General features: G+C 41.9%; 1 protein-coding gene across 2 annotated transcripts; it reads right to left on the reverse strand.

The window, feature by feature from the left end:
• Positions 1-938: 938 nt before the first annotated feature.
• On the reverse strand, positions 939-2737 carry LOC119348993 (acetylserotonin O-methyltransferase 1-like). 2 transcript variants are annotated; one of them, XM_037617005.1, is made up of 2 exons: positions 1933-2737; positions 939-1501 (listed from the first exon to the last, which is right to left on the reverse strand). In XM_037617005.1, exons 1-2 carry the CDS (start codon positions 2677-2679, stop codon positions 1193-1195), a joined length of 1056 nt encoding a protein of 351 aa, XP_037472902.1. In that variant the 5' UTR covers positions 2680-2737; the 3' UTR covers positions 939-1192. The 2 variants fall into 2 exon arrangements, with proteins under 2 accessions (XP_037472902.1, XP_037472901.1); XM_037617004.1 differs by having other exon boundaries at positions 1870-2737.
• Positions 2738-12973: the final 10236 nt, after the last annotated feature.

The following is a 12973-nucleotide window of genomic DNA, read 5'->3' on the forward strand; positions in this document are numbered from 1 at the left end:
TTATAAGGTTTTATCTTCATATCTTTAGCAAGCTTAACAAGCTAAACGAGCCAGCTCGCGAGTTATATGAGTCGAGCCAATCTTGGATTTGAGCTCGTTATAGTAACAAGTCGAGTCGAGCTAGCTCATTAATGAAAAGAGCTTTAGTGAGTCGAGTCAAGCTGGCTCGACTCGGCTCGAATTTCATCCCTAGTTACATACAACATTAATATATATTATACATGAGCATCTTGAATGTTACATGTCTCTTTCATGCATCTCAACGAGAAGACACAATGCTTGATTACTTATTTAGTTCTTATTAATGTCATGTGGGTTCATTCTGTCGGAATAAGTCGTTATTACATAGTCATGACCAATGATGAAAATGACAACTCAACTTGAGCTTTAGATAATTAAGCCTTCAATGATAAGTTTGGTTTCTTCTTATCATATTTTCCCACTTTGTAACCTTATATTTTAGTGACCATGTACAAAAGAAATCAATTATACATATGGTAAACATCTTTCACGAAAGTGTGCTTCCTTTCATCCACTGTGATCATTGAAATTACCAAGAGATCTATCTAACTCGTCTCGAGAAGCAATTGAAACGACCATCTCAAATTGGGTACAAGCTTGAAACCTAGCTCTTTATTCGGACGTTTTCTTCTCGTGTGCCTGTTTGTGTCTTAGTAGTTTCTTGTCCACTAGTCTAGGCATCCCGGTTACTTCAGAGGTCGATGAAGGCAAGACCACAGAGAATTCAACGATGTAACTAAGAAATCAATCAAGAATAGTTACATAGATTTCTTTTTATATTTCCAACATATATGTTGCCTTGCATTGATATGTTGAATCTCAATGATATTGCATTTGTCATGTGTGTCAATTCATGGCAACAAAAATCTACAAATACTTAATATATAGGGGGGTCATCAAAATATTATCAACACATCTATATTACATTGATGAAAAAGAATTTGGAGTAACATGCATACACTCCAAGATACATAAATGAGTATATTCATCTCTGACCGAAACATGAAACCGGCTAATTTGAGCAAATTAAACCCGCACAAACTTGAAGGACAAGTAGGGCGCACACGAGGTGCACATATATATATATAAACCATATATTAATATAGGCAATAATTAGCTTACAAAGCTTGAACATTATTTACCAAGGTTGCATAGCAAGTTTGGTGTTTAGTTAAGGATAGACCTCGATGATGGACCTAATTCCTAGCGCGGGTATGATATTGTAGCCACTGAATCCGGCTTCCAAGAAGATCTTCTCCCACTCGTGCTCTTCTCGTTCACCTCCCTCGAAAGCCATGAGGAAGAGATCGTACAATGCTTGTGCCTCCTCCTTTTTAGTACTATTGCCCTTAGACTTTTCAGAACCCACCACCATGTTTATGATTATCACCTTCCCTCCAGCTTCTCTGGTAGGGATTGCCTCTTTGCACCTTCGCAGTATCTTGACGCATTCGTCGTCTCGCCAATCATGCATCACTGACTGCAATACGAAAATATCGATATGATGTGGCATATTTAATCAAAGTGCATGTAGGCTTGTGCATTCAATATTTATAAACTTAATCAAGCACGTAAGTGTCGTGTGTGCCCTCGGTAATAAAGTGCATATGTGCATATCTTCCTGATATGCAAAGGCCAGGTCTAAGCTCTATGGTTTTGTATGACTATATTTGACGTTTTTGAGTCTATAAAGCTTCTATTAGTGCTTCAGAAAAAATAAAGCTTCTATTAACATGAAAAAAAAGTACTTCTACACAAAATGATACTAATACCAGCAGTAGGTACTCGCAATGGAAATATGGAACACATGGCGACTAAAAAAATAGTATGGAACACATGTGAAATTACCTTGAGCAGAACAGCGTCGGCCGGGGGAATGTGATCAAACATATCGCCGGCGATGAATCGCACCTCTCCGTCGGCCGGGGCCTCCGCGACGACGTGTGGGAGATCCAGGACGCTGCACTCGACGTGCGGGAAAGCTGCCGCGATGGCCTTTGCGATGGTGCCGGTGCCGCCGCCGACGTCGACCATCGAGCGCACCCCGGAGAAGACGTCGCGTGCGCGGCCCTCCCTCAGGATCACCTCCACGACGAAGCGGCTGTCATCGGTCATGCCGTCACCTATCGTCCTGCTCAGAGCAGCTTCCCGCGCGGCCATGTCCCACATGTCCTCGCCGTGGTGCATCTCGAAGAAAGAGCGCGGCTGCTCGTCGTCCATGAACCACGCGCTCATGCCGGAGAACGGTGCGGTCAGGTTCGGGTCGACCATGAGGGACACGAGGCTGGACAGTCCCGACGATGTCTCACCGTCGCCGACGAGGAGGCGGGAGGCCGAGGTGAGCCCGTAGACGGCGACGGCGCAGCCCACGGAGTCGTCCGGCTGCTGGTGCTCGACGGAGAAGACGCCCGATACGGTGAGCACGCGCATGAGGCGGCGCAGGCGCGGGAGCCTAGAGAGAGGGAGGGCGATAATGGTGGCCAGCTCGCCGAGCGAGGCGCCGCCGCCGTTGCCGTGGATGGCGCCGGGAATGCCGAGCTCTATGGCGCATTTGAGCGCCATGGACTTGACGAAGCCGTAGGCGTGGATGCAGAGCTCGGCGTGGCCTTGGAGCATGTCCTCGGTGCTGATGAGCTTGTAGTCGCCGGTGAGTGCCATGGAGTACTTACTACGTGCAGGGTGGTTGATCTTAGCTTGTTCTTCGTACTTGTTGGTAGCTATATCTCCGGTACTGCTGGCTAAATAGTCTGTCCAGTCACTCACCACTCATGCGACTGAATCCTTCTCCGATTTTAATATTCATCACGAGCAAGTGCAGTTGCATTTTAAGATTGACGAAATCTAGCCCTCCCTCATAAAACATAACTGAAGATTGAGCATAGGTGGACCGGAAGCGACATGGTGACATCTTCTCTTACGAGGAAGAATTCTCGTTTGGCCAGATAGTTCTTTCACTCCGTGTAAGCAGGCGGCATTGACCCTTGACACCGAGGTTACATTCTCTCCGGGTGAAAATCCATAATTTAGCATTTTGGCTAGATCAAACTGTGCACGTTGTTTTCCCGTCAGATGTTGGCTCCAGATTCGGTTTTGTGGGTTATAGCCCCCATGTTTAACTTTGTGAATATACTAGTCAACATCGGCATACAAGGGACGACTCCTTGAAGATGTTGTCTTGGAGTCTACGACTCCTTGAAGATGCTGTCTTGTAGTCTTGCGTTCTTTGTTTGGTGACATGTAGCTCCACGAGTGAATTGCAGTCACAAAGTTTGCCGTAGGATTGTGGTGACACTATCGTAAAACATATGCAATGTAGATGGCTTCGGGTTTTTCTTTATTTTTATTTTATATGCCGATTTGTTCGGCTTGGCTTTACTTATCATTAATTTTTATATGTTATGGTGTTACTACATTCTTCGAGTCAAACTCTCATTCGTCAATCAAGATCTAACTTCATTAATCAATTAGAAAAATTGTAATAAAATTAGTGTACTAGAGCACACAAGGACAACAAAAATCTCCAATTCAATCTAGTCAAGTCATCGCCTCTAGTTTTATGTTTTGCATCTCGACTTTTGTTCAAGCTTACAGTGAAGAAAATATGAAAGACCAGATTTGCACAAATTGCACTGGCCTTGTAAGTTTTGAAAGACCTCCTGAGCCACCCTTAAAAGATTGGGAGCACAAAAAGGTGAAACGGGAGAGTCACCGAAGAACCAAACTTGAGATCATACTTGCTGCCATTGCTGCCATGCCGTGATAGGTCGAGCACCAGATGACGACCTACTAGATCTAGAGCCGTGTTTGACTCGACAAAAACGCCGCATGCACATCAGGGCAGGGATGGAGTCGTGAGTCCTTGTTCCATGCATGTGGCCTCCAATCCTCCACCACTCGATGCTGCCACCATGGACTTATGAGCAAACTCCAAGGTATTTTTATGAAATCGTTCTAACTCAGAATAGTGTGAATTTTGAGATGATTACCTGGATCAATCTCAAAATATGCGGTGGGTTAACCAACAACACAGATGATAAACTAGAGAGAAATTCTCGAAATATGTGGGCCTCTAATAAACTATGAAGGGAGAAATCTCACCAAAAATGTGTCTTAAAAAGGTAAATCCAAAATAGATTTGGTTGTTGACTGACTTTGACCTGCTAAATTTGTCGCCATCACGTTTCCCACATGGGTTCTAAAAGAAATCGAAACATCCGCAAAGTGTGCCAAGACATAAAAATGCTTCCAAACATTGAAGAACAAAATAGATGAGCTAACCACTGCAACCTGCAAGCTAACCGCTGCAACCTGCAAACAATTTAATCACATCAGCAAATTACGCTTCGACCTCGTGCTCCGCGTGATATGGTTATGTCAACGTAAGCATCCTACGTAAAGAGATTAGACAGGACTCTCTTTTGAGATGTTTGGCCAATATAATACACACATCGACGCCATCTAGGATATCCACCATGGCGTAGAGCCAAGAGTACATAACTGAATTAAAAAAGCATTCCCGTTCTCTTTCTTTTTTTTCTTTTCCAAGGCCCGAGTCATATCCTTTTCACCATGATCTCATTGTCCAATCCCCAATCAATGTATGATGAACATTGTAAATAATTTCATTTCTTTCGGTGGCATGTTGTGTGATCTTCCACAGTACCAGCTTTCATAGTTTTTCTTTGTTAGCTCACTGTCAGAATTGGAGTTGCATTGTCACCGACACATTGGTTGATTGCTTGGGGAGCTTCATGTAGATATCATGGCCTCTGCATTGTGGGCTTGGTCGTCAATCGTTTGTGACGAAAGTCAGAGTCGCTTGCCTGAGGAGTAATGATGATGGTGACACCAATGTACAACCACAACAAGATCATCTTCACAGTGGGTGGCAGTGATGTATCTTTTGTGTACCTGATCGACGGTTTGTGATGGTTTTTGCCCATTTTCGTTAATCAACATGGCAACTCTCTTCTTAATTAAGGGAATGAACACCAGAGGCTCTGATAAAAAAAAAACTCTTTCCGATACCTTGGCATGCCAATGTTTGCATTTAGCGTACAAAATTTCTGGAGACGTATGAAATGTCCAAGTCTCACTAGCTAAAATAATGCAATATGCTTGTTTAATTACCCTACACAATGGACCAATGGATCATTACGGAAGGACCCAATGAAAACATGTTTCCCTTTTCGTCTTTCTTTTGGAAACACAAAGAGATTCATATTTTATCAATCATAAAGGCATGAGTACCTTTGAAAAAAGCACTCATGCCTTTATGTTTTCAGTAATTGCCATGCACGAGTACCTTAAAGGCACATTCATAATGGATGAAAAAATGGGGAGTATGCGGCCGTGATGGTTGGTCATATGGTACGTTCGTCTTCCTCACACGTCGCTTGAGGATTGCCATGATGTAAAAAATGTTACGAGAACAAAGAATTGTCATGTTGCAACAGAGAAAACTTATATGTTCAGAATTTGCCATGTTGTGCACGAAGACAATTGCCATGCTATAAATATAAGAACATGAAAAATGCTACATTAGAGAAGAATTCCCTGATATAGAAGGGATCAGTGGCGAATCTCCTGGGCAGGCTTAAACAGGCTTGAGCCTGCCCTCCAACGATACCAAAAAAAAATTAGGTACTAGTTTCAAACTTCAAGGCACAGCCCAGCCACTCAATAGCCCTTTCCAGCCCATCAATTCCCAGAGCAGAGAATTGTTGGGGAACGTAGTAATTCAAAAAAATTCCTCCGATCACGAAAGATCTATGTAGGAGATGCATAGCAACGAGACGGGAGAGTGTGTCCACGTACCCTCGTAGACCGAAAGTGGAAGCGTTTAGTAACGCGGTTGATGTAGTCGAACGTCTTCACGATTCAACCGATCCAAGTATCGAACGTACGGCAACTTCGTGTTCAGCATACGTTCAGCACGATGACGTCCCTCGAGCTCTTGATCCAGTAGAGGGTCGAGGGAGAGTTCCGTCAGCACAACGGCGTGGCGACGGTGTTGATGAAGTTACCGGCGCAGGGCTTCGCCTAAGCACTACGACGATATGACCGAGCTGTTAAACTGTGGAGGGGGCACCGCACATGGCTAAGAGGTTGTCTGTTCTGCTTTGGGGTGCCCCCTGCCCCCGTATATAAAGGAGGGAGGGAGGAGGCCAGCGGCCAGGAGGGGTGCCCCTACAAGGGGAAGGGGAATCCAACTAGGATTCCCAATCCTAGTTGGAGTCCCCTTCCTTTTTCCAAGAGGGGAGAGAGGGAAGGAGTAGGAGAGGGAGAAGGAAAGAGGGGGGCGCCGCCCCCTCCCTAGTCCAATTCGGACCTGCCATGGGAGGGTGCGGCCACCCTGCGGCCCTCCTCTCCTTTACAATAAATCCCATTAAGGCCCACTACTTCCCTCGGGGGGTTCCGGTAACCTCCCGGTACTCCGAAAAATGTCTGAACTCTTCCGAAACCTTTCCGGTGTCCGAATATAACCTTCCAGTATATCAATCTTTATGTCTCGACCATTTCAAGACTCCTCATCATGTCCGTGATCTCATCCAGGACTCCAAACAAACTTCGTTCATCAAATCACATAACTCATTATACAAATCATCATCAAACATTAAGCGTGCGGACCCTACGGGTTCGAGAATTATGTGGACATGATCGAGACACATCTCCGATCAATAACCAATAACGGAACCTGGATGCTCATATTGGCTCCTGCATATTCTACAAAGATCTTTATCGGTCAAATCGCACAACAACATACGTTGTTCCCTTTGTCATCGGAATGTTACTTGCCCGAGATTCGATCTTCGGTATCATCATACCTAGTTCAATCTCGTTACTGATAAGTCTCTTTACTCGTTCTGTAATGCTTCATCCGTAACTAACTCATTAGTCACATCGCTTGCAAGGATTATAGTGATGAGCATTACCGAGAGGGCCCAGAGATACCTCTCCGATACACAGAGTGACAAATCCTAATCTCGATCTATGCCAACACAACAAACACCTATAGAGCATCTTTATAATCACCCAGTTACATTGTGACATTTGATAGCACACAAGGTGTTCCTCCGGTATTCGGGAGTTGCATAATCTCATAGTTTGAGGAACATGTATAAGTCATGAAGAAAGCAGTAGCAATGAAACTGTAACGATCATAATGCTAAGCTAAGGGATGGGTCTTGTCGATCACATCATTCTCCTAATGATGTGATCCCGATAATCAAATGACAACACATGTCTATGGTTAGGAAACATAATCATCTTTGATTAATGAGCTAGTCAAGTAGAGGCATAATAGGGACACTATGTATTGTCTATGTATTCACACATCTACTAAGTTTCTGGTTAAAACAATTCTAGCATAAATAATAAATATTTATCATGATATAAGGAAATATAAATAACAACTTTATTATTGCCCCTAGGGCATATTTCCTTCAGTCTCCCACTTGCACTAGAGTCAATAATCTAGATTGCAAAGTAATGACTCTAACACCCATGGAGTCTTGGTGTTGATCATGTTTTGCTCGTGGAAGAGGCTTAGTCAACGGGTCTACAACATTCAGATCCATATGTATATTTCAAATCTCTATGTTTCCCTCCACGGCTTGATGCCGGATGAAATTGAAGCGTCTCTTGATGTGTTTGGTTCTCTTGTGAAATCTGGATTCCTTTGCCAAGGCAATTGCACCAGTATTGTCACAAAAGATTTTCATTGGACCCGATGCACTAGGTATAACACCTAGATCGTATATGAACTCCTTCATCCAGACTCCTTCATTTGCTGCTTACGAAGCAGCTATGTATTCCGCTTCACATGTAGATCCCGCCACGACGCTCTGCTTGGAATTTCACCAACTGACAGCTCCATCATTCAATATAAATACGTATCCGGATTGTGAATTAGAGTCATCCGGATCAGTGTCAAAGCTTGCATCGACGTAACCATTTACGACAAGCTCTTTGTCACCTCCATAAATGAGAAGCATATCCTTAGTCCTTTTCAGGTATTTCAGGATGTTCTTGACCGTCGTCCAGTGCTCCACTCCTGGATTACTTTGTACCTCCCTGCTATACTTATAGCAAGGCACACATTAGGTCCGGTACACAGCATTGCATACATGATAGAACCTATGGCTGAGGCATAGGGAATGACTTTTATTTTCTCTCTATCTTCTGCAGTGGTCGGGCATTGAGTCTAACTCAACTTCACACCTTGTAACATAGGCAAGAACCCTTTCTTTGACTGGTCCATTTTGAACTTCTTCAAAACTTTATCAAGGTATGTGCTTTGTGAAAGTCCAATTAAGCGTCTTGATCTATCTCTATAGATCTTGATGCCCAATATGTAAGCAGCTTCACCGAGGTCTTTCATTGAAAAATTCTTATTCAAGTATCCTTTTATGCTATCCAGAAATTTTGTATTATTTCCAATCAACAATATTTCATCCACATATAATATAAGAAATGCTACAGAGCTCTGATGTCTACTACACAACCTTCTTCTTGTAGACGTTGTTGGGCCTCCAAGTGCAGAGGTTTGTAGGACAGTAGCAAATTTCCCTCAAGTGGATGACCTAAGGTTTATCAATCCGTTGGAGGCGTAGGATGAAGATGGTCTCTCTCAAACAACCCTGCAACCAAATAACAAAGAGTCTCTTGTGTCCCCAACACACCCAATACAATGGTAAATTGTATAGGTGCACTAGTTCGGCGAAGAGATGGTGATACAAGTGCAATATGGATGGTAGATATAGGTTTTTGTAATCTGAAATTATAAAAACAGCAAGGTAACTAATGATAAAAGTGAGCGTAAATGGTATTGCAATGGTAGGAAACAAGGCCTAAGGTTCATACTTCCACTAGTGCAAGTTCTCTCAACAATAATAACATAACTGGATCATATAACTATCCCTCAACATGCAACAAAAAGAGTCACTCCAAAGCCACTAATAGCGGAGAACAAATGAAGAGATTATGGTAGGGTACGAAACCACCTCAAAGTTATCATTTTTGATCTATCTATTCAAAAGTCCGTAGTAAAATAACATGAAGATATTCTTTCCGTTCGATCTATCATAGAGTTCATATTAGAATAACACCTTAAGACACAAATCAACCAAAACCCTAATGTCACCTAGATACTCCATTGTTACCTCGAGTATCAGTGGGCATGATTATACGATATGCATCACACCATCTCAGATTCATTTATTCAACCAACACAAAGTACTTCAAAGAGTGCCCCAAAGTTTCTACCGGAGAGTCAAGACGAAAACGTGTGCCAACCCCTATGCATAGGTTCATGGGCGGAACCCGCAAGTTGATCACCAAAACATACATCAAGTGGATCACGTGAATATCACATTGTCACCACAGATAAGCACGGCAAGAAATACATCAGGTGTTCTCAAATCCTTAAAGACTCAATCCGATAAGATAACTTCAAAGGGAAATCTCAATCCATTACAAGAGAGTAGAGGGGGGAGAAACATCATAAGATCCAACTATAATAGCAAAGCTCGCGATACATCAAGATTGTGCCATAGAGAGAACACGAGAGAGAGAGAGAGAGAGAGATCAAACACATAGCTACTGGTACATACCCTCAGCCCCGAGGGTGAACTACTCCCTCCTCGTCATGGAGAGCGCCGGGGTGATGAAGAAGGCCACCGGTGAGGGATCCCCCCTCCGGCAGGGTGCCGGAATAGGGTCCCGATTGGTTTTTGGTGGCTACAGAAGCTTGCGGCAGTGGAACTCCCGATCTATGTTCGTCTTCGAAGGTTTTAGGGTATATGGACTTATATAGGTGAAAGAAGTCGGTCGGGGGATGCTCAAGGGGCCCATGAGACAGGGGGCGTGCCTAGTAGGGGGGTGGGCCCCCCACCCTCGTGGCTTCCTCGAAGCTTCTCTGACATGCACTCCAAGTCCCCTAGATTGCTTCCGTTCCAAAAATAACTTTCCCAAAGATTTCATTCCGTTTGGACTCCGTTTTATATTCCTTTTCTTTGAAACACTGAAATAGGCAAGAAAATAACAATATGGGCTGGGCCTCCGGTTAATAGGTTAGTCCCCAAAATAATATAAAAGTGTATAATAAAGCCCATAATCATTCAAAACAGATAATATAATAGCATGAATGCTTCATAAATTATAGATACATTGGAGACGTATCAACATCCCCAAGCTTAATTCCTACTCATCCTCGAGTAGGTAAATGATAAAAGAAAGAATTTATGAAGTGTGAATGCTAGCAGGTGCACAAGTTTGATCAATGATAATTTCAATCACCTTTTCTATCATGTTTATATGTCATAACAGTAGTTCATCTCATAAAACTTCTCACGATCAAGTAACAAGCTATTAACATGTTAAAGCATAGACCATAAACTTTCTTGAAAACTAGCAAACTTCATTCTCAGTCATCAAACAATTGCAATTCATCTTATTTTCAGGAAGGGTCTATGCCATAGCTTTGATTTAGCAAACTCCACATACTCAACTATCATATAGTCTTCTACAATTGCTAACACTCACGTAATACTTATGGTTATGGAGTTTTAATCGGACACTGAGAAAGATAGGGGCTTATACTGTTGCCCCCCAACGTATTCACATTTGGGTGATGTCAACAATAATAGTTCATGCTAACTTACATCCAATTGGATATATATATCAGGATCTTTCCAACACGAGGTGCTTGCCAAAGGATAAAATGAAAAAGGGAAAGGTGAATACCACCTTGACTCTTGCATAAAGTAAAAGACATAAAGTAAAAGATAGGCCCTTTGTAGAGGGAAGCAGGATTTGTAGAGGTGCTAGAGCTTGTTTTCTAAATAGAGATAAATAATTTTGAGAGGTATGATCTCATTGTCAACATAAAAACCAAGAGTTCTCAATATCTTCCATACTACATACATTATAGGCGGTTCCCAAACAGAATGGTAAAGATTTTACTCCCCCTCCGCCAACAATCACACTCAATGGCCATCCGAAACAATGGGGTACCATCCATACCAACAACAGTCCTGGGGGAGTTTTGTTTGCAATTATTTCTGGTTTGATTTTGATCCTTTTGATCATGGGACTGGGCATCCCGGTTACCAGCCATTTTTCTCGTGAATGATGAGCGGAGTCCACTCATCTTGAGAACAACCCACCTAGTATGGAAGATACTGACAGCCCCTAGTCGCTGCATGAGCGATTCAGGCATACAAAATAGATTATTGTTTGAAGGTTTAGAGTTTGGCACATGCAAATTTACTTGGAACGACAGGTAAATACCGCATATAGGTAGGTATGGTGGACACTCATGGCAAAAACTGAGTTTAAGGATAATGGAAGCACAAGTAGTATCTCTACTTGGTGCAAGGAATTTTGCTAGCATGAGGGGGAAAGGCAAGCTCAACATGTTTGAATGATCCATGAAAATATACTTTAACTGAGATGTGAGAAAACATAACCCATTACGTTGTCTTCCTTGTCCAACATAAACTCTTTAGCATGTCATACTTAATGAGTGCTCACAATTATAAAAGATGTCTGAGATAGTATATTTATATGTGAAATCTCTCTTCCTTCAATATTCTTTCATGAATTGTTCAAATGACCAATACAATGCTTGCTAACCTTCAATAAATTTACAACCTCTACTTCTTAGATGTGAAGTCATTACTCCCCATGGGATAAGCAAATGAGAGATATATAATTTCAGATTTATGACATTCAACTCATTCAACCATTTACTCATAGGATATAAGTGAAGCACACGAGTAAATCACAAACTACTCCAACAAGATATAAGTGAAGATCAATGAGTAGTTAAATAATTATGTAACTATGTGAAGACTCTCTCTCATTTAAGAATTTCAGATCTTGGTATTTTATTCAAACAGCAAGCAAAGCAAAATAAAGTGGCATTGCAAGGATAGCACGACTCATGTGAAGAAGCAAAAACTTAGGCTCAACCGATACTAACCGATAATTGTTGAAGAAGAAAGGTGGGATGCCTACCGGGGCATCCCCAAGCTTAGATGCTTGAGACTTCTTGGAATATTATCTTGGGGTGCCTTGGGAATCCCCAAGCTTGAACTTTTGTGTCTCCTTAATTCCTCTCATATCATGGTTTCTCTATTTCTCAAAAACTTCATCCACACAAAACTCAACAAGAAATCGTGAGATAAGTTAGTATAAAACAATGCAAAAACCTTATCATTTTCTACTGTAACAAATTACTAACATTATTATTAAACATTGCATACTAAATGTCTCAGCATATTTAATACTCCTATCCTCAAATAGAATCATTAAACAAGCAAACATATGCAAACAATGCAAACATAACAGCAATCTGCCAAAACAGTATAGTCTGTAAAGAATGCAAAATTCATCATACTTCCCTAACTCCAAAAATTATAAGCAAACTACTACGCTTTAGAAGATTTATCATATCTCAATATGCAAAAATATTCAACATTATATCACTCTCTGACTTTTCTAGGGAATTTTTGCAACAGCGGTAAACTTTCTGTTTTGAAACAGCAACATGTATACTTGCAAAATAAGCATGGTAAAGGCTATCCTTGACATTTTTATTGAAAATATAGATGCAAAACATTATTATAAATAACATCAAAATAAAATGACGCTCCAAGCAAAACACATATCATGTGGCGAATAAAAATATAGCTCCAAGTAAAGTTATCGATGAACGAAGACGAAAGAGGGGATGCCTTCCGGGGCATCCCCAAGCTTTGGCTCTTGGTTGTCCTTGAATATTACCTTGGGGTGCCTTGGGAAACCCCCAATCTTAGGCTCTTGCCACTTCTTATTCCATAGTCCACTGAATCTTTACCCAAAACTTGAAAACTTCAACCACACAAAACTTAACAGAAAATCTCATAAGCTCCGTTACTACAAGTAGACAAACCACCACTTTAAGGTA

Source organism: Triticum dicoccoides, chromosome 1B (genome assembly GCF_002162155.2).
Source record: "Triticum dicoccoides isolate Atlit2015 ecotype Zavitan chromosome 1B, WEW_v2.0, whole genome shotgun sequence".
NCBI lineage: Eukaryota > Viridiplantae > Streptophyta > Magnoliopsida > Poales > Poaceae > Triticum > Triticum dicoccoides.